The sequence below is a fragment of the Erigeron canadensis genome, chromosome 1 (assembly GCF_010389155.1).
Source record: "Erigeron canadensis isolate Cc75 chromosome 1, C_canadensis_v1, whole genome shotgun sequence".
In the NCBI taxonomy this organism is placed as follows: domain Eukaryota; kingdom Viridiplantae; phylum Streptophyta; class Magnoliopsida; order Asterales; family Asteraceae; genus Erigeron; species Erigeron canadensis.
The window spans coordinates 57,643,294-57,669,139 of NC_057761.1; the positions used below are offsets into that span (position 1 = coordinate 57,643,294).

General features: G+C 31.7%; 2 protein-coding genes across 4 annotated transcripts; one reads left to right on the top strand and one right to left on the bottom strand.

Moving 5' to 3' along the window:
* The first annotated feature begins 8,643 nt into the window (after positions 1-8,643).
* LOC122584166 (classical arabinogalactan protein 1-like) lies at positions 8,644-9,496 on the top strand. The gene has a single exon (XM_043756410.1). The coding sequence runs from the start codon at positions 8,814-8,816 to the stop codon at positions 9,297-9,299; it is 486 nt and encodes a 161-aa protein (XP_043612345.1). The 5' UTR covers positions 8,644-8,813; the 3' UTR covers positions 9,300-9,496.
* Positions 9,497-9,931: 435 nt separating this feature from the next.
* Positions 9,932-14,197, bottom strand: LOC122608603 (probable E3 ubiquitin-protein ligase MARCHF10). Of its 3 annotated transcripts, none has more exons than XM_043781706.1 (8): positions 13,897-14,197; positions 11,968-12,462; positions 11,356-11,518; positions 10,974-11,274; positions 10,786-10,870; positions 10,611-10,701; positions 10,451-10,527; positions 9,932-10,371 (listed from the first exon to the last, which is right to left on the bottom strand). In XM_043781706.1, the coding sequence occupies exons 1-8, from the start codon at positions 13,990-13,992 to the stop codon at positions 10,117-10,119; spliced, it is 1,563 nt and encodes a 520-aa protein (XP_043637641.1). In that variant the 5' UTR covers positions 13,993-14,197; the 3' UTR covers positions 9,932-10,116. The 3 variants fall into 3 exon arrangements, with proteins under 3 accessions (XP_043637641.1, XP_043637648.1, XP_043637637.1); XM_043781713.1 differs by having other exon boundaries at positions 10,448-10,527; positions 10,786-10,858; positions 13,897-14,196; XM_043781702.1 differs by having other exon boundaries at positions 10,448-10,527; positions 13,897-14,195.
* Between the last annotated feature and the right edge of the window lie 11,649 nt (positions 14,198-25,846).

Here is a 25,846-nt window from a genome sequence, read left to right on the forward strand (position 1 = left end):
AGGAAAGGCTATCGACAATAATCCAAAAAGGGGAGGCACGTTGATGTTGCTGTATGCCCTTTTAAGATTGAAAAGTAAAGTAACTCCCAATGTCGTCTTTTACGGGTTTTGAAGTTAATAAACCATAAAAAGGGAAGTGATGCTGATTGTACAAGTTAATCATGAACAATTATGGCCGGTATAGATATCCAATAAAGAAATGATACTAATAGTCTAATATCACTTCCAAAATATAATTAAAAAAATTCAATTAACAAGGTAATGAGGAAAGGCTATCGACAATAATCCAAAAAGGGGAGGCACGTTGATGTTGCTGTATGCCCTTTTAAGATTGAAAAGTAAAGTAACTCCCAATGTCGTCTTCTACGGGTTTTGGGTCCCAATACCGTTTTCGACGGTGTATGGGGGAGGTTGATATGTAGACAGCCTTACCCCTACCAAAGGTAGAGAGGCTGCTTCCAGGTTTTATCATAGGTAGAAAAGGACCTTCAGCCTTGCTGGGCATGAGGATCGAACCCATGACCTCTGTTTCCAGAGGCATGAGCTCCAATCACTGATCCAACCCAGTTGGTTATAAGATAGCCATTCGCTTTAACAATCGATACAAGCACCAAATGAAAGACGATGAAGTTTCTCTTTCATTTCCTTTATTTTTTTCTTTATAATTTTTTAAAGCAAAAGAGCATGAAGCTTTAAACCTTTTTGAAGCGATAAAATAAAAATAACCTTTCTGAAATTGTATCAACGCATCTTCTAATAATATTGAGTTGAAATAGATTGGACAGGTACGAATGTAATCTATTTGATACATCTACGCATCATGACGATTTTATCTTTTTGTTTGTGAAAGATTACTCCTCCTATGAATAAGAAATACTGAAACTCACCTGCTTAATTCATACAGTAGCTCATTTATAATTTTTCGGTCGGATCGTTTCTTTATAAACTCATTATAAGATGAAAGATATGTAAAGCTTAAATATGAAGCAAGAATCATGCTTTAAGGGGAATAAAAGACATAGGTTAGAAACTTAGAGTACAATACTTAAATATATTATAGGCTGAAAATTTAAATTGGTAAAGTAAGAAATCAAGCAAAAAAATAAAAAAATAAACATACTATGAAAGGGAAAAAAAATTATCATAGGAATTTGCATTTAAATTTACACAATGTTAGGGTATATTTGGCAAAGAGATTTTAAGAGTTTTTAGAAGGTTCAAGCTTTTAGTTTTTTAAAAAAATGTCATATATAATAAAAATGTAACACCCCGAGAGTTTTAAGGTAAAAGAAATTAACCATTTTTATAATTTGACATTAAATTAATTTCCTAGTATTTTATTTTTGGAAACAGGGTTAATTTAGTTGGAACATTAGCGGATAGCGGGTAAAATACCCACAAATTTGAGAATAAGTCGTGGCATCTTCAAAGGAGTGCCAGCCATCCTCCTGAATTATGAGTCATCTCCCACTTCATTTTCTTCTTCATTTCCTCATGCAATTCCATCCCTTTCTTTCAAAATCAAAAGCTTAATTCTCTCTAATTCAAAAAGGGAAATCATTATACTAAACATCACCATCATATGATCTTCATTTATATTAGAATTTTAAAAGCTAGGGTTTTGGTGATTTTGGGTGATGGCCGAAAATCAAGAAGAAAAAGGGGGAAAAAGAAATTGTAGCCCATAGTCTTGAATTAGCTCATTGAATCTTGAGGTATTGAATTCCTTTAAATTAGTTTTTATCTTTCTTGTGAAATTAGGGTTCATGGATGAACCAAATTGAGGGTTTTTGCTAGAATATGAATTATGGATGAATTTTTCCCAAATCCTTAGTTAACCTAGTTGTTATTGAGTTATATGATGTGTTTGATTATGAAATTGATAAGTTCATGTGATAATTTGAGTTATGAGAAAAAATGAGTTTTTCTAGTTATTGAAATGATAATGAAAATGGTAGGTTGAACTACCTTTTGTGATTGTTGGAAATGAAAGTAACTCAATGACAAATGGGTTGGGTTGGGTTTAGAAAGGCTAGTGAATTGAGTATGACTAGGTTGAGCTAGTCAAGTTGTGAATGTAAGCTTATGCATTTTATGTGATGATCATAGGTTGAAGCTTGTTGTGCATAATCGTTTTAGCTTTATTGTCCTTGTTGCGGGGGAGGGGAGTATACCTTTATGTATATGTTGGATCAATTGACCACATCATGTTGAAGCCTTTTGTCCATGGTGGTTTTGACCATTTCATGTTGAAGTTTATAAATCCATGTGTGGTAATTGATGTGGCATGAGCCCATGTAGGGCATTGTGATTATGAAGCCTAAGAACCTCCGGGGCCTAAGAATCCCGATAGATGTGATTGATATGATTTTTTAGCTTATATGGGTCCATATATGTGTTGTTAGTGTAGAAGGTGAACATGTAAATGTGACATGTAAAAGTCCTTGTACTTTGCCTTCCTTCGTATTCGTAAATGTATGCAAGTGTATTCACTAAGCCTTTGCTTATATTTTAGATGTTTACCTCCTTTTATAGGTAGTTCTGGAAGAAGGAACTAGTGTTGTCAATTGGAAAGAGTTGAATAGAGCTTGAAGTTGACTTTTGCAAGACATTTGAAGGTATTAGGTCATTCTTGGATGAATGACACACTTTTGGTTTAAAGTCTTAGAAATCCCTCTCCTCATGGCTCTTGGTACATTCTGATTTGTTGGTCATGCTTTTGTTAAAATTGTGTAAATGATCAAGTGTAAAGTTTTAGCAAATTGTGAAGCTGCATTTTAGACGAAAATAGCGTCAAAAATGACCCATTGATGGTGTTCATGGGTTTTGAAATTAGATGATGTTGTAAATCTGTTTAAAAGGTGTCTATGTTGTTCTTGGTAACCTTTTTGAAATGGGTTTTATGAAGTTCATGTTGAATTGTGAAGGTTGCAAGTTTGTTCATGTGTTGAAATGGTTTAAGATTGTTGATCAGGTGGCTCACTGCGGCGCAGTGGGGGTGGTTTTGCCCATTGCGGCGCAGTGGAATCCCACGTAAAGTTTTTGGCTTTCTCCCACTGCGGCACAATGGTGCAGTTTTCCATTTTGTTCTGAGGCTTTCCACTGCGGCGTAGTGGGGAGTGCTCAACCCACTGCGGCGCAGTGGGGTATAAAATTTTTTTTGTGTTTTTCGGTTTATTGATGTGTCATATTTTATACCATTTCCCACGTGATTTTAGAACCAAATATTCGTTATTTTGATAGTTTTATATCCAACTTTTGATGCTTTGAAGGTGTGTTAAGTGTTTTCAGGTTGGAAATTGATTAGACGAATGAATTGGTTGAGTTTGATGATATATGGAAGAAATGGGAGGAAGATTCGGTTGAAATCGAGCGAAAAATGAAGGAAAAGAATCATGGAGTTTGTAACTCCCGTTACTAGAGTAACGGCCGTTATAGAGGGAGTTTGTGGTTTCTCCTGTAACTGGCAGTTACTACATAAACGGCCGTTAGTAATCAACTAGCGAGTAACGGCCGTTAGCCCATTAACGGGCGTTAGTCATCTAGTACAAGTGTAACGGCCAGTTACTACACTAATGGCCGTTACACGCTGAGTTTGTATATAAGTTCAATTAGGGTTCTGCACCAGGGACGATTTTTTTCTTGGAAAATTTTTATTAGTTTTCTTATAGCTTTTAACACCTTTGGAGCAAACAAGTTGTTAGGGTTTTACATCTTTTCAGCTTTGGATTGTTATCATCATTGCTACCGGATTATCTTCAATCATTTTGGTATGATATGATTTCTTCTCTATTCGTTTGTTCTTGTGTTTTAATTATGAGTAGCTAAATCTCTTGCACCCGCTTGGGTAGTAATCATGTCATAGGGTCGATTTAATGTTGCTTGTAAGTGTTGAACAAGGTTTATATGTTTAATCGAAGATCCACATTTATTTGGATTTAAATATTGTTTTCATCTTTTATATTATTTCATTGATAATTGTAATTAGAAGTTCGGGAGAAATCTATGTCATTATCAATTGATTTATGAAACGGTTAATCGGTCTATAATTAACCTAAAATCGCTGGAGTTCGGGAGAAATCAACGATAAAGATTTTAAACAATTAAATTCATTTCGAGTGAGTAAACGCTTATGATAGAGGGATCTGATTAGGCGAATAAGCAGTTCGGGAGAAAGCTTTTAAAGATTAAATCATAAAATCAACTTAGGTTCTTAATGCTTAATTGTTTTGAGTAGAAATTAAGTGTGGGAGCAATAATCATATCTAAAACAATTAAAGTTTCAAGTATAACGGGAGTTCATCTTGTCTACCTTCTAAGTCGTTCAACAAATGCAAGTGAGCTGATGATTGGCATGTGAGCTGATCCAAGTAGGTGTTCCTTTTAAATCTTTGCTAATATTCAACAACCAAATATTCTCTTGCGATTAATCCTACGGGATTAGTGACTTTTCTTACTAACTTTTGCAAAGTGGCAATTCGGCCACAAAACCCCCCTTTTTAATCTGAATCACTTTATTGTAACACTTGCTTATTAAGTCCTTGTGTTCGACCTCGGTTTACCAAGTCAACTATACTGCATACGAACGGGTCCACTGCCCGCAAGTGTGTAGTAGTAAGTAGCAAGGTATTTCGTGTTTATAAATTTAAGACTAGAAAATATACATCATTTATCGAGTCTAGTCCTTTCAAAGAAGCTTTATTTGGTTGAAAGGGCTAGAACCTCTAAGAATGGGAGAAAAAGCTCATTGTTTCAACGCTACCTTTCCTAGCGTTTTCAAAAAGCTAGGAGCTTTTGATACAACAAATTACTTACGTAACCTTATTTTAATAAAGACCTGAGGATGGTGGGTACAAAAGAGGTGACAACTTACACTTTCTTCACTTCTTGAGATATGAACAAAAGTTTTGTTTTGTTTTGTTTTGTTTTGTTTTGTTTTTGATGGTGCACAAAAGTTTGTTGACTCAAATAGTTATTGTGACAACCGTCATCTGAGCGTATTTTTCGAAGTACTTTTCCGATCATTTTAGTTCGTTCGTTTATGTACGTCACTAGACTTTAAGACTTTAGTGATGAAATAGGTGGATTTATGACTTCTTTGGACTCTTCGAGCATTTAGACTTTAGAAAGATTGTGTGTGGACTTGAAAATAGAACGGATACTAGTTGTCTTGTGAAAATGCCAAAATAAGTAGAATACTTAATATTTTATTAATTAAAGATTTAATCAATAAATATAGTCATGTTTATATCCATTAGAAAGCTATTGAAAGGTTACATTTAAATATGTCGACAAAATGTTTTAACAGATGTGGGGTCCCCTTGAATGATCGAGTCAAATGAGAATCTGGGAGGGTCAAACATTGGTCAAAATCAGTCAAGGGAAGGAAAGGAGTAAACAAAACCCTAATTTCCTTAACCTAATTTCTCATTTCACACACACTCCACTCTCTTACTTCCTCCCTCTCCTCCCTTTCTCTTCTAGCCACCCCCTCCCCCCCCCCCCCCCCCCCCCTCCTCTAAAAACGGCAGCCGCCACCAACCACCGTCGAACCGCCGTAATCCACCACCACTTCTCATCTTTTCTTCATCTTCTTCTTATTTTCTTTGAGTTTATGGTAAGATTTTCTTAGATCCAAGTATAAAATCGGTTGTTCCTCACGAAAATCACATTTTTCTTTCATATATTCATATATTCGGCCATGTATATGTATATATATGTATGGATCTGAAAAGTGTTTCAATATATAGATATAAATCGGTTTTTATTATGTATATATATTCAAATCTGAATATTTGTACACAAATATATATATTTTCGGTTATTATAATTATATGTAAACATATATATGCGAAATCATTCAAATCCGGATTATCTTGACAAAAATATATGCTTTTCAGTTATATATAAGTATATATATGTATAGATCAGAAAAGTTACGACCCGAAATCTTTTAGACATCGAAGACCGGTTACCGAAATCTTCAAATCGAAACCCTTTTGGTCCGAAATCCTTTGACTCCGATATGTATAACTCGAAATCGTCCATATTCGAAAACTATGAGCCGAAATCCTTTAAATCCGAAATTAATTAAATCCATGAGAAAAAGAGATATTTGGTTGATTTTGATTAAATCTAGCTTAAATCCGGGTTATAAAAGTGATTTGGATTGTTATTGTTTTTGAATCTAGACTTGTATTTGGTTTTTGGTTCGGTCAACTGCTGGTCGACGCGGTCAATCATGGTCAAAGGGGGCAGATTTGTATTTTTGTCTATTTTGGATCTTATTTGGACTTTTATAGTCAAAATTAAATTAGGGTTTGATTCAATTTGGACTTTGTAGTCAAAATTAATTAAGGATTTTGGAAAAGTCAAAATTAGGGTTTTCTAGTAAAAATTGAATTTTTGTCAAAGCCAAAATTGGGACTTTTTTGGTCAAAATCAGATTTGGATTTTTGTCAATTAGAGTCATGTTATAATCCATTCAAAGTTGTCGAATTTATTAATAACATGGGCATATGATTAAATATAACTATATGTCTATATATATATATATATAAACTTGGTAAAGACTATATAAGTTATACGACATTCCGAACTTAATATATAATTTATAATGACGTTTCATATGAAGACTTGAAGGGATATAAACAATAAAACGTGACATCGGAGTTAATATGGACGTTAGACCTAAGTATATATATATATGCGGATTAATTAAAATGGACAATTTATATATATATATACAAGGACTAATTTAATAAGAACATATGTATATGTATATACATAATACAAAGATCAATGGACTCGAAAAGACCAAATAATTATACATTGGTATAATAGTAATCGATGACATTGATATTAAAATATGATTTTATTAAAAGAAATATTTCTTTTGGACAATTTATAAGAACAAATGAGACTATTATTAAATATTATGACGTTGACGAGACATAATGACATTTCCTAAGATACTAGTATAGGATATGGACTTGTGCAATTAAGTAAGTACTTACTGGATGACCTGTGGACAATGTAGGACTGTTGGACAGATTTTGAGCGTGTTTCAAGTGTACCGACTGTTCCTGTTCTTGTTCGTTGACTTAGGGTACTATACTTGTGCTGCGTTCAGGTGAGTTTCGTAGCCCCTTTTTATTACAAGCTTTGAGGTGGAAAGTATACTTATTTTTCAAACAGTTTTGTCGATTTCTGTTTATGTTCAATATTGAGCCTGTGCATATAGATTTACTTGTGTCAATTGACGTGCTTCTGTCTTGTTGTATGTGTGTGATTATGTGTTTGTTGTTTTGCTTTATGATATGCTTATTTGGCGTGCTTTTGTGTGTAATGGAGATTTGAGACTTTGGACTAAGGCAGGTACTGTAAGGCCGGACTTTGAAACATTGAGACTTGAGACTTTTGGACTTATTATGGCGTAACTCTGCTCGTTATATATTGAACTATTACTTGTTTAGACATAAAAGAATCGACAAAGGACTTATTTCTTTGACTAGACTTTTGACATAAAACCTACGAACTCATCAACCTTTGTGTTGACACGTTTTAGTATACTTTTCAGGTACTCAAGCTAATCAGGGATAAATACTGCTATGCTAGGTTTGGACTTCGGAGATTAGTGCTCCTTTATTTACTGTCAGACTGTCAGGCTACATGCCTTGGATTATTTATTTATGGACTTGGTTGTAATAAGCTATTTTAGCACTGTTATGACTTTGAACTCATGTTTTAGAGAATATATTTATTATATTCTATTTCATTTAGCAGTATCTATGTAATCTCATGTCGTGTTGTACTTTTCATGACACCTCATGTTTCCGCCGACGGTGAGGTGTTACATTTATATAAAAAGCATGCATTGCGTAGTAACTCTATTTATATATGGCTATATACACAGAGGCGGTACCAGGAAAAAATTTTAAAGGGGACAAACTTAGAAAACTTATGAAAAATAAATCTAAAAGGGGGCAAAATGTTAAAAAACCTATATAAATTTTTAAAAAATTTAAGAAAAATTTAAAAATACATGACAAAATTTAAATTTGGAGGGGGGACATTGGACCCTCTTGCCCCCTTTAGTACCGCCCCTCTATATATATATATATGCTTGTTTAACTGACATAGGAACCAAATTTTTCTAATTGGTATATAATTAACCACTTTTTTTGATAGGAACCAAACCTTGAAATATATTCATAACCAAAGTTTAAATAAATCGCAATAATCTTATAATATATGTTTGAGAATATAATAAATTATAGTATAAATTTGTGTGTATATCTATTTTTATCATTTTAAATATTTATAAAAAAGGTTATAGTTACTTCTCAAACACTTAAATTAATTTAAAAAACTTCAGCTATTAGCTAACACTTAAATTAATTTAAAAAACTTCAGCTATTAACTAATAGTTTGCAGTCATCAGTTATTAGCTAGTTTTGCCAAACATACCTTTACTATAATCAAACACGCAAAAGTTCAAGTATAGTAAAGGAAATACCACCATTTTCATTGGAAGATTAACTACACGCTAATCATCATGCTTAAATACCAACCTATAAAATTAAAATGCCAGCTCACCAATCACCAACCGTCTTTCCTCTTTTATTAATACCCATCAAATTCAATTTTCCCTACAAAAACACACACAGTCACACACGCAATTTCTCTAGATTCGATTCCCCCTTCCTATATCTCCTACCCCCTCCCCACATGTTTCCTTTCAATTCCATCAATTCTCCATAAAAACACACCTATACTTACATACATTCTCCATATCTCGGATCTATACAACAATGGCGATAAACACTTTCATTTCTCTATTCACTTTCACTCTTCTCATCACTCTCTCCCTTTCTTCTTCTTCAGATCTCTCGCCTGCTCCGCCTCCACATTCCGGTTCCGACGACTCTCCGCCACCGCCACTTCCTACTCCTTCCGTTTCACCGTCATCTGCTTCTCCTCCTGCACCAGATCTAACTCCTCCACCTGCTTTACCTTCGTCAACAACCGCTGATAAACCTTCTCCAACTCCAGATCTCTCTCCTTCTCCAGCACCTCAAGTGTCGGATGTTAGTAATCTCGCTGATGCTAATTTGAAAACCGAGGATTCTGAAAAATCGGATTCCGGCGGGTTGAGCGGCGGACAGAAGGCCGGAGTGGCGATTGGAGTGATTGCGGCGGCGTGTGTGGTTGTGTTCGGTGGATTGTTGTATAAGAAGCGTCAACAGAATATTCGAAGAGCTGAGTTTAGTAATGCTGCACGCAGGGAGTTCCTCTAGAATATCTTAAAGTTTGAATGCACATTTTATTATCATGATGGTGATATGATATTATTATTATTATTCATATATAGATTTATATACAGATCTAGATCTATACACAGTTTCTCAGTCAGGATGTTATCTCTCATACATTTTGTCTCCTGTAAATTTTGAATCAGATCTTGTGGTGCTGGTGATTCCATTCCTTTTATTCATTATTTTGCTTACAATTTTTAATCTATTGAATTACTTTTACTTTGATATATCTGATTGAGCTATTAGTATTATTACCTGCTGTTAAGATTTATGCATAATACTTGATGAGTATTGAATTGTAAAAGATATAAAATCATACATTATGATGTAAATTGCACTCGATCCATTGTCTATATTCGGCCAGGTTTCACATCCTTCATGATTATTGTTCACTATAACAGCAATGCTTACCGTGGCCATCAAATCCTATAGATTGCACTAGCTTAGATTATTGTATATGTGCGCAGCTAAGATGTATAGTTATCCAATGGTAGAGAGATTGCTTTTAGAAAAGATGTCCGGTATAATGTTTCCTAGTACAAATGATTGAAATCGTCATATGTATTCGAATGAATACCTCTACAAAAATCTTATGCTATAGCTTTCGCTGGCTGTTTTCTGGTAACAAATGCAATACATCGATTAATCAAAGCTTTCAGATATTGTTTTCTCAATATACTGATTTAAAATTTTTGGCACAACACCATATATTTCAACTGATAAAACAGCATGGTCACCACTTCCTAACATTGGCTAGATCGTATCATAGTCTTATCCTTAGAGCCGCTTAATATTGAATTCAGCTTCCTCTGTGAACTTCTGGATTCCCAGTTTCGATATCATGTGAAGGAACAACATGAGATGTTGATGCAGTCTCGTTGCGTCTTGGTTCCGGGCGCAAAACAATCTGGGAGTTTATTTGCTGATCTGATGGATCGTGCCACCATCGTCGTTTTAATCTCACAATCTCAACAATAATTGAGCTACCACTCATTGCAACCCCGCATCCTGCAAATGTTGCTAGAAGAATTGACAAAACTGGTTGAACATTAACCTGAAAACCATTCAAAAGATGCAGTGAGTATGTTTTTGCAAGTGAAAGAAATCAGAACATGTTTTGGGCTGCTTACCACGGAATAGAAAATATGTGCAAAGATAACAACAAAAGCAAACTGAACTGATGCATATAACCAGACAAATCTTCTTCTCACTGTAAATAGACCACGCAATTTGAGTTATAACATCTACTTGAGTCACAAAAATGAGCTAAGAATCCAATAAATGACTGCTTACCCATAGTTGAAGAAGTCATGGATGAAAGAAGACCTAAAACACACGAAAATGGAAGAGATAGTGCAATTGCACTCGTGCCCATGTTTGCAACCTTCATATGAAAATTTGTAGGCATGTCAACATTTCAATGCTTTAAAAACTGAATTCAAGCAAGTGTTATTGCTATGAGACTTACCAGAAGTTGCTCAATAAAACAGAAGTAGGCCAACATGCTAACAATAACAAGAATTGGTACTTCTTGCCATACCCTGTAGACATCACTGCCCAATTCAAGGTAACGGTTTTAGATCAGTCATGAAATTAGATTCTCATAAGAAAGTAGTAAAGAATGACCCAAATGGCAAAAGGATATGATCAACTTGCCCGTATGCGTTTATTTCCATCTGTGATCTACTTACACCAGCAGTGCTCCGATTTCTGACAGTACTCTGTATCCTTAAAAGTGTGACCGGTAAGTTCTGGACGTCTTGATGGCAAACGTCACAAGTCTTGTTACCTTTGATGCTAAACCATTTTACAGCACAATCTTTGTGAGCTAACGCAAGTTCGCCTTTGCAGCTGCATTCCATTTTTAGGGTTTCCCCTCCTTCACATAATTCAACCAAACATATCCTACAAACAGCTTCTTCTTCAGCTATATCTTCACCACTCCCTTCTTTGTTATCTAAAGAAACACAGATACTTAATCCAAATTAAACAAATCATTGGAGTGTACACATAGCATAATGTCAAGCTTCATGATTACCCTTGTCACGAGTTGGAGATGGGGTTGGGGGGATGGCATCAATATCTTTCACTCTTGGAGTAGATGGAATCACTCGGAAGAAAGAATCCATTCTTTTGATACTAATATTTTCGTTGAGGACTGGGACTGACCGTGATCGAGCTATATGCCCCTGGGCTTTTGTCTGAGAATGAATCACATCAATATATTTGAAGTTTTTAGTTTTACAATTGTAATATAAGAATTACTATCTATCAGGAGGTTGCAAGATGGATGGGTCGGATGAATTAGGTAACTGATCAAGACAACCCATCATCTACTACGGGTTGAAACATATCATTTAAGTTGACCCGAAACACTTTTTTGTCCAATTTCAAAAGAAAGTATACAAATATTTAATATGATAATGATGATTACAGAGACAACTATACTACACTAATAATCTATATCTTTGAATAAAATTGATTTAGAAGGTTTTAACACTGACATTTGCATGCATTATAAACATACTTTCAGCAACTTTCAACTCTTTTTACTATTATATTTATATTTAAAACATAATTTGGAGTGGACCATTCATAAATTTGTCAAATTTGCCGCATCTACTATCTGTGGTTATACCTAAGAACTTACCTCCAAATTAACTGAACCGCCCGAGTTTCCCAGTATGGATTCTTGATCTGACAGTGCCATAGGGGTAACGGGTAGAGAAGATGTCCTCTGAGGGGTAAAGATCTTTGTAAGTGACCACGATCTCGGGATTGATGGCTTTTCCTGAGCTACAGAAGATGAAGCTGCAGGAATTACATTACTATCAGTTTTTTCTGTATCTGGAACCGTATTCCTGTTCATAAACTTTGGTAGTAAACTTTTCTTTGATGATGATTTGGATTTTGATGCGTTAGTAGCAGAAGATGCATTTGCTCTATTGTCTGAGGGACTCGGCGTCAGATTAAAATTTACTTTTTTAGGAGTTGGCATCGCTGTTGGGGCAATCTTGATTTGAACATTTTCTTGAGATGAAGAAGCTTGTGACGTTCGTGATGGTATCTCCAAAAATAGATTTTGTTTTTTCCAATTCTTCCCATTTGGTGTTCCTGTTTTTACAGTAGAAATCTCGTCTTCGATCTGAAAACAATTTTAAAAAAAAGTTCATGTAAACGGACAAATCATGAATCAACAAAATGTTGAAACGACTAATGCTAACGACAAGAAAGTTGTTGCCTTTTGAGAGTCATGAAAAGTACTCGCATGTAAAACTAGTGTCAATTTTTAAAGGGAAAGAATTTTTGGTTCTTTTCGGAGATTTAAACGAAAACTGAATGCAATCTGAATCATTCTGCACTAAGGAGAGTCGTACCAAGCATATCACAACAGCGAGAGTGTCAAGTTGAAAGCATACATGGCCTTTTTACCTTTGAATTTGCATAAAGTTTGCCACTAATCGAGTGAGTAATAGTTGATAACAGTTTCTTAGTGTTGTAATTATAAGGACCGATAAGTGGGATTTAAAAGTTAATTAAAAGTGAGATTACTTTATGCCTGTAAACAAGGATTAGCCTTTTGTACTTACTTTTATTCCTTCATATCAGGAGCTTTTACTGTTATTAATCGCCGAATTAACATACAAGTAAAACAATCAGTTCACATTTTTCACACATTAGCATTTTGATCGATAATGTAATGTGTTGATCGTCTTTAACGTGGAAATCATAATTCGTTAGTTGACAAATCATGTGTCTGTCTGGTAAATGATGCAACTAAATACAACCATCATGTGTGTTGTTCAGATAAAGCAACTATCATGAGGGATATCTTGAAAGCCAAGTTTCAAATTGAATGAGAAAATACTGATAACTTTTTTTTTTAAATCTAAAAAAACTATTAAAATAAAGACAGGCAAAGAGAGTTTGATGAATATATAGAAAGTGTTTTTGGTCCAAAACAACTTTAAATAAAAGCATCAACTTGGTTGCTGATGGAAACTCTTTATAATGAACCTGAAAAAAGTGGCATGGCTTGATAAAGGCAGTAAGTTTAAATCACATGCCATTAAACTTAAAGATGGAACCTAACTCATTAATCTTCATCCAACAAATAGCCATACTTTTGAAGTGATTAACATCAATTTCTTCATGAATATAATAAATAAAGCACACATACTTGTATGACAATATCATAATTCATAGAAATTAAATACTCCCGGATAAATTTAGCATTTAAAAATTGCTAAGAAAACATCATCTTTGTGCATAGCTATGAAGATAATGTGTACAAAGACTTCCTTTCAGTAGAACATGAGCACAAATTTAGTTTTTGCTAAAAACTACAATGATTGACATGATGTATAAGTCTGATAGATATAAAGCACCATGAAGTTGATATCACAACTAAAGATATCCACACATACTTATCTTGACAAGATCATAGCTTTAGCAATTAAGATAGGATTAAGAAAGCCCATAAGTTCGATTTCATGTAATAAGGCATTTGAGTAAACTAAACAGACCAATATCAAGAAACATATCAATGATAAAGAAGAAAGAAAAAAAAAAAACCAGCCTTGTGAATTGGGATGGCAACTTCTTCACTTTGTGTTGAACTTGAATCATGTCCATCATCTAGAAACGTGCTACTTTTATTCTCTTCAGACTTCATTGTTTCATATAAAACTTTGATGATTATTTGACACACACAATCTGAAACTTCAAAATCTTAAAAAGAATGGTGAAAATATGAGAGGGACAGAAAGAAAGCAAGGGACTTTAATGGTATAAGATCATAGAGGGATGGTAATGGTATGGTATGGTATGGTGGTGTCACTTAAATTGTTATTTCTCTCTCACACAACTAAGAGTTTGAAATGGGCCTACTTCTCAATACTCATATCATATCATCCTTCTCTGTTTTGTGGCTTTCTTGACATTATACTCACACTTCCCTCTTTTTCCTTTTTTTACCCTTCAAATTTCCCACTTTCTTCACTTGTGTGCATCACAACCTTTGAATCTGAATTATGATGTCACAATACCTTATTTGAGAATCCTTTTGATGTAACTTTCTTTTTTACCTAAACAAACTTGAAATGGAACTCCTTTGTGACCATATGTTGTTTTTAAGTAGCATGTGTAGAGTAAGCAAGAATTCACTTTATATGGTACTCTTTAATAATGTACAATATACTACTACGTATATTTCTTGTATATATGATCAAAATCATTGTATACATATCATTATAAGTTACTTTTTCATTTTAAATGTACACATTTCTATCTATTAGTTAATCAACCCGGATTCAACCCGGACATGTTAATTAAAATTTTAAAATTATAAAATATATTAAAATATATATATATATATATATATATATGATGTTTGTAATTAAAGCATTATAACTTGATATAAATCTAATGATTCAACTAACACAATAACTATATATATAGTTAATAAATCACTAACACAATAATAATTTTTAAAATAAAAATGACTACTGCATTAAGTAAATTAAAAAAAGACAAATATTATTTAAGAGAGAATTTTTTTTTTCTTTATATAAATGATTGACTTGATATAAATCTAATAATTCAAGTAACACAATAATTATATAGTTAATAAATCAGTAACACAATAATAATTTTTAAAATTAAAATGACTATTGCATTAAGTAAATAAAAAAAGACAAATATTATCTAAGAGAGATTTTTTTTTTCTTTATATAAATGATTAATACTTTTATTAAAGATGTAAAAGGCTTTTTCTATTTTATAAATATGACATCATAATTAAATAATAAAAATTAAGATGAACTATGGATTTGGCAGATCAAAAACTTTCTAAAACTACTTATAGAAAACAATCTTGTTTTATTATATATAGAGATTTGTTATATCATAAAATTCGGAGACCCTTTCTGAATATGATAGACTTGATGAATGTATAACTTATTACAAAAAAGAGTTAATAAATGAGCGACAACTTACATAAAAATTTCAAGACATTTGGGATTATGTATAATTAGTTATAGCCCTTCATTACTCCAAATTCATGTTTGCTATCCTCGACAAATTGGATTCTTTTTTGTTCAACTTTGTAAAGACTAAAGACTAACTAACAACATTTTGCAGTTAGGATTCTTGTATATTCCATTTGTTTTTAGATGGATATATATCAATGTATGTGTATATATAGCATATACTATATTTTGCTAGTTGTTAATAATATGACGATGATTAATTGATTATCATTGACCGTAAAAAAAGAGCAGCTAACAGCTAACCGACAATCATGTGGATGCTAAACTTCTTGCCTCGTTCATTATTTTTAAATAAACTTTATATTATATATGATGTTCACCAAATAAGCAAATATAGTCTGTTGTTACACACCAACGTAAGATTAATATATAAAAAAAAAAGGTGTCAATAAAAGTTATATATTTATTCATCCTTATAATGGTGAAGTGTATTGTATATAATCCAACTATTATATACGATCTTCTGTGCTCTTCCTTCCATGTGTTAATTTCTTTTAAAATCTAAAATCTAAACTTCTAATTGGTTTTAACATCCTTTTTTTTGGTTAAACATTAAGTCAGGATACGATATCAAAAACCTTACCATATAATGGTGAAGTCTTCCACGTATTTTAGAGAATGAGATGTTGACCATGAGCCAAATATCCCTAAAGAAAAACCTCAAAATTTGTCATCCTTGAGGATCGAACTCAAAATTTTAAGTAAACCGAAAGATGTACGTGAAACATGTTAATGCGTATATAGTTATTAGACCATTTTGTCCGAAAAGAGGAATTCACTAGAATGACTAGATCAAGGATAACATAATATATAATCTATCCAAAATAAGACTATTTTAAATTAGTCTTCTATTTAGTTTTTTTTAATGAGAAAGGCTGTATTTAACGTGCATAAAAAAATTTGTATCTTCCATATTAAAAGTCCGCCCCTGATTTTCATGGTAAATGTACAAACAATTTATGCACCTTAAACACAGCCCTAAGGGCTGTATTTAGCAAACCCCTTTTTTAATTGTGACTTTAAACTTTTAAAATCTTTAAAAAATCTTTTCCAAACTCATCTTATTAGTTTATTTCTATAGATTATAAAATTTATATTCTAAAGTACTAAGTTTTTAAAAAAGGTAAACGGAAAAAAAAAGGTTCTCTAATTTAGTAAGATGTAGATTGGAGGAATACATTAATAGCACAAGCGGCACAATTCATGTCCTAGTAAAATCCTTTCATCAAATAAACAATACATAACAATCAAATGATCAATTAATCACTTATATGTAAGGTTGAGCAAATCTCGAGCGTTGTTTTTAGCCAATATTTTTGACGAGTAAGTTGAATTTATTGGGTGGATCGGGCCAGGGAGATTAGATAGGCCCACAGTATTCAGTCCGGATACCTGTGGTTCAACCCTTCGTCGTTAAAAAAAATAATTGTAAACTTAGTCAGAAGTACATAATTGATACGGAATGATAGCTACGAGGAATTGGCATAGTGTCGTCACTGTCGTCATGTTGGTGAACAAATCAAATTTTAATTTTGAGATGATCATTTACAACTAAAAAAAGTCAAAGCCATGATTACATATTGTGAACATATGATATATTGAATGGATAATGCACTTGTCACATACCAATCAGTCAATCACACGCATTTTCTTTGGGATTTTAGCCTGTAATCTATTTTCAAATATACTTTCAATTTGTATAATCTATTTTCATTTTTTCACTTGAGATTTGTCTAAACTTAAAATTCGTAAAATTGGTAATGCTAAACCAAAATACCAATAAATTAAAATCAGCTACGTGTTATTTTACTTTACTCATAATTTTTGGCTTATAAAAATTTGAGAGAAATTTCCACTTTAAAAAATCTCGTTCTTTATTTTTGTGAGTACTTTAATAACTATATCCATACTATTTTTACCATTTAAACTTTATCTCATCTATTAAAACTACTAAGTTCAACTATTATATTTTCTTTCTTTTCTTAAAATGTAAGTGCATGCATAGTTATCAAACTCGTACAAACCACAAATATATTTGTACAAGTCGAGTCAATATAAAGTAAAAACGAGATGACGCGATGGATGATTAGGGACTTTGTTCCAGAGTATGATTTTTTTAGTTGTTTAAAAGTAATTCTATTATATGTTTTTAAACTTGCTTTTAATTTTATAACGAGATTTTAGACTCGTGTCCAGTACTGGACACGGGGTTTACGATATTATCATTATTAGATTTTTCATACATTTAAGTCATAAAATCTTATAATTTTGAAAATATACGGTTTTTGCAAGTTGTAATACCTTAATCACATGATCGTCACTATTATTAGCTGAGATATATTGATGTAAATTGTTTGTCGTAGTCATTCCACAAGGTACATGCTATAATAATTTCTCTATCATAATTTTTTTTTTAAACCAGTTTTACTCATAAAGTCATAATGTGATATTATTATGAAAGATAACTAAAAATTAAAATATAAACATATTTGTGATCTTATAGTTGACATTCAAGTATATGTATTTAATCATGATGCGATCCCATAACACGAATAGGTTTACTTTCAATCACTTGTTCTATGATAATTAGATAACAATTAGGATTGTTTTCATATTCTTTGATAACAATTATGACTATTGATTTGAGTAACAATTGTAACTTTAAATATTAATACACAAAGCTAATATATAAAAAAAGAGAAAGTTATGTACCTTTTTAATTGAGAAATTATGTTGAAAATTTTTTATTAATTAAATGATTGTAAATTTAAAAAAATTCTATCAAGTTGAAGGCTAAAAGTAAATATAAATTAAGTATTCAGGCTAAAAAGTGTAAATTATTAATGGAAAACAAAAAAGTATAATTAATGAGACTTTATCTACAAATTAATATAAATACTAATATAATAATATATTTGGATAATAATTATTATGATTTTTAATTTGTAGTTTATCTACATGATGACATAAGCGAGAGTCAATTTAATGAAATCGAATGATTTGATTGGTTAATAAGTCATTAGTTCAACTGTCTTATAGTATATATTAAGATTCTACAAATTAATATAAACACTAATATAATAATATATTTGGATAATATTTATTAGGATTTTTAATTTATAGTTTATCTACATGATGACATAAGTGAGAGTCAGTTTAATGAAATCGAATGATTTGATTGGTTAATAAGTCATTAGTTCAATTGTCTTATAGTATATACTAGGATTTACGATATTATCAATATTAGATTTTCATACATTTAAGTCATATAAACTTATAAATTTGAATTATATACGGTTTTAGGTGTTATATTTTGCAACTTGTAGTACAACAATCATAGGTTCGTCACTGTCATTATTAGCCGAGACATATTGATGAAATTGTTTGTCGTAGTCATTTCGCCCATACCACGCATAGGTTTATTTTCAATCACCTGTCTTATAATAATTAGATAACAATTAGGATTGTTTTTATATTCTTTGATAACATTTGAGACTCTTGATTTGAGTGACAACTGTAATTTTAAATATTAATACGCAAAGCTAATATATAAAAAAGGAGAAAACTATGTACCTTTTTGACCGAAAGATAGAATGAATCTTGAATGGGGTTCATATTGATTTGGATTTAGGTTTCAAGTAACCATCTGTTGTAAATCGTGTTTTGTTCTGTGAATCCTATTGTGTTTTGGGATAATGATATTGTATATCGTCATCTCTTATTATGCTTGAGATATGTATCTAGAGTTCAAATTGTATTTATACTAAATATTAAACTAAATATTTTTATTTTTAATTTATAAAAATGTAATCTTATATTTGTTAATAAGTAATTAGTTTTGAAATAATTTTTTGAATACAATATTTTATATGTTGAAATTTTTTAGTTAATTAAATGATTGTAAATTTTATTAAATTCTCTCAAGTTGATGGCTAAAAATAAATATAAATTAAGTATCCAAGGCTAAAAAGTGTAAATTATTGATGGAAAACAAAAAAGTGTGAATTAATGAGACTTTTTTTATAAATTAATATAAATACTAATATAATAATATATTTAGATAATGATTATTGGGATTTTTAATTTATAGTAAATCTAAATGATGACATAAGCGAAAATCAATTTGATAAAACTGAACGATTTGATTGGTTAATAAGTCATTAATTCAACTGTCTTATAGTATATAAATAAGATTAAGATATTTTTTTTATTTGTAACTTACCGAGTAATATATATTTAACTATTATACTACTTTGTACCATAAATACTTATATTATTTAATATCATACTCTTACAATTAAGTTTTTAAATCAAGTCAAAAATTAATGGTCAACAACTACTATGGGTGCACGGAATATATAAACTTTGCGATAATCAACAGTCTAATTTTAATTAGTTCTACAATATGGCGGTCAAAACTTCGTAGCTTTTCTCAAACAAATGGTTTTCTTTTCTTTCTTTTTTTGAATGGAAATTAAACAATAGTTAGTTGGAACTAAACTAAATGAAATTAGATATGCTTTATATTTTTGTTAAATAATTGTTAGCATTATTTAATCATTTTATTTGTTTATATTATCAGGTCGGAATTTGGATTTGTCGGTAGTGGAAATGTGGGATGACTTTTATGACTCTAGCATTTGTGCATTGCCTTATTGTGGAAACTGGAAAGTGGAAAGATGTATTGAAGGGTCTTAAAGTAGAATACTACTAAAAAATGCTACATTATAGATTAACAACACTCATTAATTTGTGCATTGCCTTATTGGTTATTTAAAAGATAAAGAAATATAGACAGAATGAAAGTATGATGACAAAAGTTATATTATGTAATACCAACATTGTTTATTGATGTGTAAAATCGAGCTTTAAATTTATAAAATTAGAATTACCTAAAAACTCACTACTACGCACTATCGGGCAGTGGACCCGACCGTTTGTAATATAGCTAAGAGGTAAGACCGTGTTCGTTCTCAGGGATTGAATCGACTAGTTGTTTGATGAAATGGTTTGGAAAACGGGTGTTGCTTCGAGAATCCTTTTGACAATAAAATTAAAAATGACTTTGAAAGACAATTTGCATAAAAGTAAAAAGAACTTCAGACAATATTGATAAAAGTCATCCACCTTGAATTCACTTGATTTCAAATGTGATTGCATTTAATTAAGACCAAATTCGTTTGAGTTTAAAGATAATCGTGACAAGATTAAGGTGCTCACGTGGTACCACCAACCGTGAACAAATTACCGAATCACCTAAGTTGCTAGATAAATTACCCAAGCCGGTACCACCAAAGCTAAGACAACTTTTCCAACAATTAGTTTTATTGACTATCGAATTATCAATTACACCTATGCGACAATAACGTGGTACCACCAACCAGCTATGAATTACGTTGACAAAATTACTCTTTTCTTAAAATGATATTCACTATCATACCATGAACTAGTGATAATTACTCATAGACAAGTAACCGATTTAAAATCACACATACATTCAACTGGTACCACCAACGAAGAATTTATATGCAACCAATATCAAATTAATTAATAAAAAGAATTAAATCATCAAGATCACGGAACAACGATAATTAAATAAACTCTTTTGAATTAAAAATATAGTAATCACATCATTCGTCTGGTTTCATCAAGGTGGATAATTAAACGTTTAGCCACTCATGATCAATTCAAAATAATAATTAAAATAGAAGAGAAACATGATGTACCAATCGTTTGAGAAATTGAAATTGCAAGACAATAAAAGTATATACGATCTAGATGGGTGCTCGTGAATCTTCAATGAATCCGCCTAAGAAAAACTTGCTTGGAGATTGAAGAACCCTTGTAGAACAGCTCCCAGAAAGATTTTTGATAAATTGGAAATTAGGGTTTTTTTTATGTGTTTATACTCTACCGAAACCTGATGCAGAAACGATCCAAAACTTCAACTTCCGTGCACCCACTGCGGCGCAGTGGGTGCCGCAGTGAGGACACTTTGACTTTGACTTCCTTCAGTTGCAACGCAGTGGGATGTGCATTCCTCACTGCGGCGCAACCCAAATCCACGGCTTTAATTCCTCATCTTCCGACTGCGGCGCAGTCGTCCTCTTGCGCATTGGGGTTTATTCATAACTTTTCCGAGATATTTGGTTGCGGCGCAGTGGGCATGGCATCCTCCACTACGGCGCAGTCATAAGCAAGTACACACACAGCGTCTTTCAATCTTGAAACTTGCTGATCTTCGCCTTCTTCTTAACTTGAAACAACTCTCGATTATCATAAATCACTTCTTGACCAAAGATTATCCGAAAATGTGCCAAATGAACGCGTAACCTGTTTAGAGCCTGAAACCACTAACAAACACCATAAACGCGCCAAATGCACATAAAATCGACTTAAAACACATAAATATATGGCCAATAATGATGTGGGCGATGGGTATAAATTGGTCACATCATCTATATTCCTTTATAGTAAATTAATCATTATTTTATTTATTTATATTAATTCATATTATATGCTTATTCTTTAATCCATAACAGATTAACAACACTCATTAATTTACATAAAAAAAAAGAAAAGAAATAAAGAAACTGCTCAATGCCGCATTCCGTGGGTTTTGAGCCCTAATATCTTGACGGTGTATGGGAAAAGTTAAGATGTAGACAAACCTTACATCTACCAAAGTAGAGAGACTGCTTCCATTGTCTACCTAAATGGTAGAAAAGGCTCTTGACCTTTGGTAGAACCTGGAAGCAGCCTCTCTACCTTTGGTACGGGTAAGGTTGTCTACATATCAACATCCCCACACACCATCAAAGAAGATATTAGGACCCAAAACCCGTGAAAGACGGCATTGGGAGTTACTTTACTTTACATAAAAATTTCAAGAGAGCTATTATTTATAAGTTATATTGTCCTATATTTATGATATATCTATCATAATGTATTAGTTGATAACTAGATTTTAGGCATGTGTCCAATACACGAGAGTTTATAACATTATTAATATTAGATATTAAATTATTATACTTTAAAATTTAGTTTACTAATTCTATTAATAAAAGATTGATTCATATATTATACTTTAAATTTTATATTAAAATACTTTTTTGAAAATATATGTTAATCGAAGTTATTTACTATGACGTAATTAGTATTTATTTTAAATTAATTAATTTTGTTTTTATAAAATAAAACGTATTATTAGGATATATATTAGTTATTATTTCTGTTGGATATATATGATTATTATTCTATTGGATATGTATTAACTATTATTTTATTGGATACATATTAACCATTATTATTGATTTATTATATTGGAATTATTAGTTAAAAATTATAAACTAAAAATAAAAGTCAACATGAAAATTTGAATTTTGTGATTGGTCAATAAGTTATTTGAACAATGTTTTATTATATTAAAAAAAAGAAGAAGATTGAATTAAATATATTATATTAGATATTTATATTTATAATTTAGTTATGAATGGGATTGGAATATGAATTAGCTGTCCATAATTTCATTTGTTAGATTGTGGTCGATAGATTTATTTAGATAGATATATAAATATTTTTAATTATGAGTAAAAAGTTAAAAAAAGTCAAAATTGAGAATTTAAAAAATCAAGAGATATAATTGGTTAATAAATTATCAGAGTAACTGTATTTTTATATAATAAAAGATATTAAGTTATATCAAATTTTGAAACTAGTGTATCATATTAATGTTAAACTATACTCATAGTAAATTTAAATATATATTGTTTTAACCGTTAGTACTTTAACATATAATGAAACTCATTTAACCAAAACATGAATTTCATGGCTAAATAACAATTTTAGAATGTTTTTACAGGTAATCTTCTGTATCCGTCTGCTTGTATACACAAACCGGAAATTTTGTGCATACGGGCATTTGGGATACTTAAGTAACCAAGCAATAACGATCCAGATTTGAGAAATAACGATAGATAATGTTATTTGAGAAAATGTTGGTTCCTATCTATATCTGTATCTATATCTATATATACTATCTTATAAAGCATTTTGTCCTTTTTTAAAATCTCAAAAGATGATTTGAACTACCTAAATTACCCTCATTCTTTATTCACTAATTTAAATAACTCTACCTAATATACTTATAATACACTTAAATCCCAACAACTCATTTTACTCTCTCTCCTCAAGTCTCAATCACTCATTTTTCCCCTCTCCTCTATAAATCATTTTTATTTCTCTATTTCATTCAAAATCTTTTATCTCAAAACCCGTATATCAATAAATTATAAAAATTGTGTGGGTGTTCTTAAAATTTCATACCCTTTCATTCGAGATGTCATTCGATATACTTTCGACGAATTTTTAAATCCGAGGATAGATCCCGTACAACTAAGGCATTTGACTATCACACTCTATGACTTATCACCTCCTATGACCTCACACCCCACCATTTCACCGTGACAATACGCAAGTACTTTCTCTTGTAGCTAAAAAAGAGAAAATGATGTGGCCGATACCTCGTCGTCCTTGCTATGTTTGCGTGATTTAGTTACGTCAACATCGAATTGACGAATAAAGTTAAGCCATAAATTTCTCACGGGTCCAATCAAAAAGATAAATCATATGTAATTTACTAGGCCAAGTAACAGAAAAAGTCCTAATAGCATCATCAATTCATCACATATTACATTTTATTTTATTTTTTTTTGAATGACATTCTATTCTACTCCTACTAATAACTTACACGCCAAGTCAATTTCGGGCCACCAAACCCTGCAACCGATGAAAAGGCCCTATGGTATGGAGTAAAGGGATCCCTGCCTTCCAAAGGTGCCTAGAGGACGGGCTAGACGCAACCAATGTTTTAAATACCAGTAAATACCAGCCGGTATTACCGGTACCGGAGATCACGCCGGTATTTTAAGTCCGGTATTTTCACTATTCAATACCGGCCGGTATTTCCAGTATTACCATACCGGTATTTCCGGTATTTTCAAAAACTAAATTTTGATTTTTTAAAAAAATTATTTTTATGATACTTTAATGTTATTTTTTGTTATTTGTGAACTTTAAAATCTATATTTTGTTATGAAATACATATTTGGTATTATTTTTGAGTAAATTATAATTGCATTTTGACTATTTTTGTTAAATTTTGACAAGTTTTGTAAGATTTTTACACAAAAAATATAATAAATTAAAAATAGTCGTACCGGCCGGTATTTCCGGTATTACCGATAATATCGGTAATACCGGAAAATTTTTCCACGCCGGTATAACTAAAATACCGGTTTTTAAAACATTGGACGCAACAAAGCGACGACCCGGGAGCAGATTCCCCACCGGCGGGGGGGAGACGGCCATCTCAAGGCACATCACGACCTACAGGCAACACTGGCGAGACCTGGGAAGGCAACCCGATTGGGAGTCAGAGGATCCATAGTACCTGCAGCCTCCCGAACTTCATATTCATCATTTTTGAAAGCGGGGGGAAGGGATATGCCTGAAAACCAGGACTCTCGAAAAACTCTTAATTAATCCACTCCCACAAATGTGGGAAGTGGGACTTGAACCCAGGTAGATTCTCCCATGGTCAAAGACCTTAATTACATTTTATTAAAAGAAAATATTTTTTTTTTCAATTAACTAAATAAATGTCAATTAGTCTATCCACATTAATTGCAAGGTCGTTAAGTTTATAATTTCACATCCTTTAATCTTTAGTAATTTTAATATAATAAAACAACAAAATTACATTTAAATTTTCACTTTTTCAGTATATAATGTTTTTCAAACTCCATAAACATCATGATTAAAATAAAATAAGCTATATATAGAACATAATAAATGAATAAACTTAAGAATTTCAATATCTATCGTAGAATATAAATAAATGAATCTCATAAAGAGGTTGTAGATCCATTCATGTGATGGGTAAATCGATAATATGTGCGTATATGTGATTTAGAAGGGAAATAAAAATTTAATAAGCTTCGTATAATATTCTTGCATTTGACAATATACTGTATTCTTTTCCTTGAATTTGATAAGTAGCAAGTCTTTTTTCCCCCACATTTTACAGGATATTAGCCATGACTTACATGACTATAGTGTTGATTTGTGACATGTGAACAAAGGGGTTGGGTCTCCTCCTGTCCTCTACAAGGACCACAAGTCCACAACCATGAACAATCATTGAAATTTGAAATAGGAAAAGTATAAATTTGTTAGAGAAGGATGATAATTTACGAACAATGAACTTTTGGTTTAGTGGTCCACAAAATAGGTGAAAGAAGTTTTGCTTCTCGGACGGTCCTGAGTCTAAACCGGATATAGGCATTTAACTGACTTAACGTGCCAGCTTACAATTGTTAAATTGGCTTGATAAAATTTACTCTTAAAAAATAGTATTTTACAAACTAGTCCTTCTACTTGATATAATTCAAACAAATTCAATAGGTACATTAAAACACA

Bases quoted from the DNA above. Each gene is read 5' to 3' on its own strand.
- LOC122608603 (XM_043781702.1), bottom strand. From the start codon at position 13,992: ATGAAGTCTGAAGAGAATAAAAGTAGCACGTTTCTAGATGATGGACAT. The intron at 10,702-10,785 runs GTAAGTCTCATA...TTTCATATGAAG, and splicing joins GTTTTATTGAGCAACTTCTG to GTTGCAAACATGGGCACGAG. The intron at 10,372-10,447 runs GTAAGCAGCCCA...AATGGTTTTCAG, and splicing joins CACATATTTTCTATTCCGTG to GTTAATGTTCAACCAGTTTT.
- LOC122584166 (XM_043756410.1), top strand. From the start codon at position 8,814: ATGGCGATAAACACTTTCATTTCTCTATTCACTTTCACTCTTCTCATC.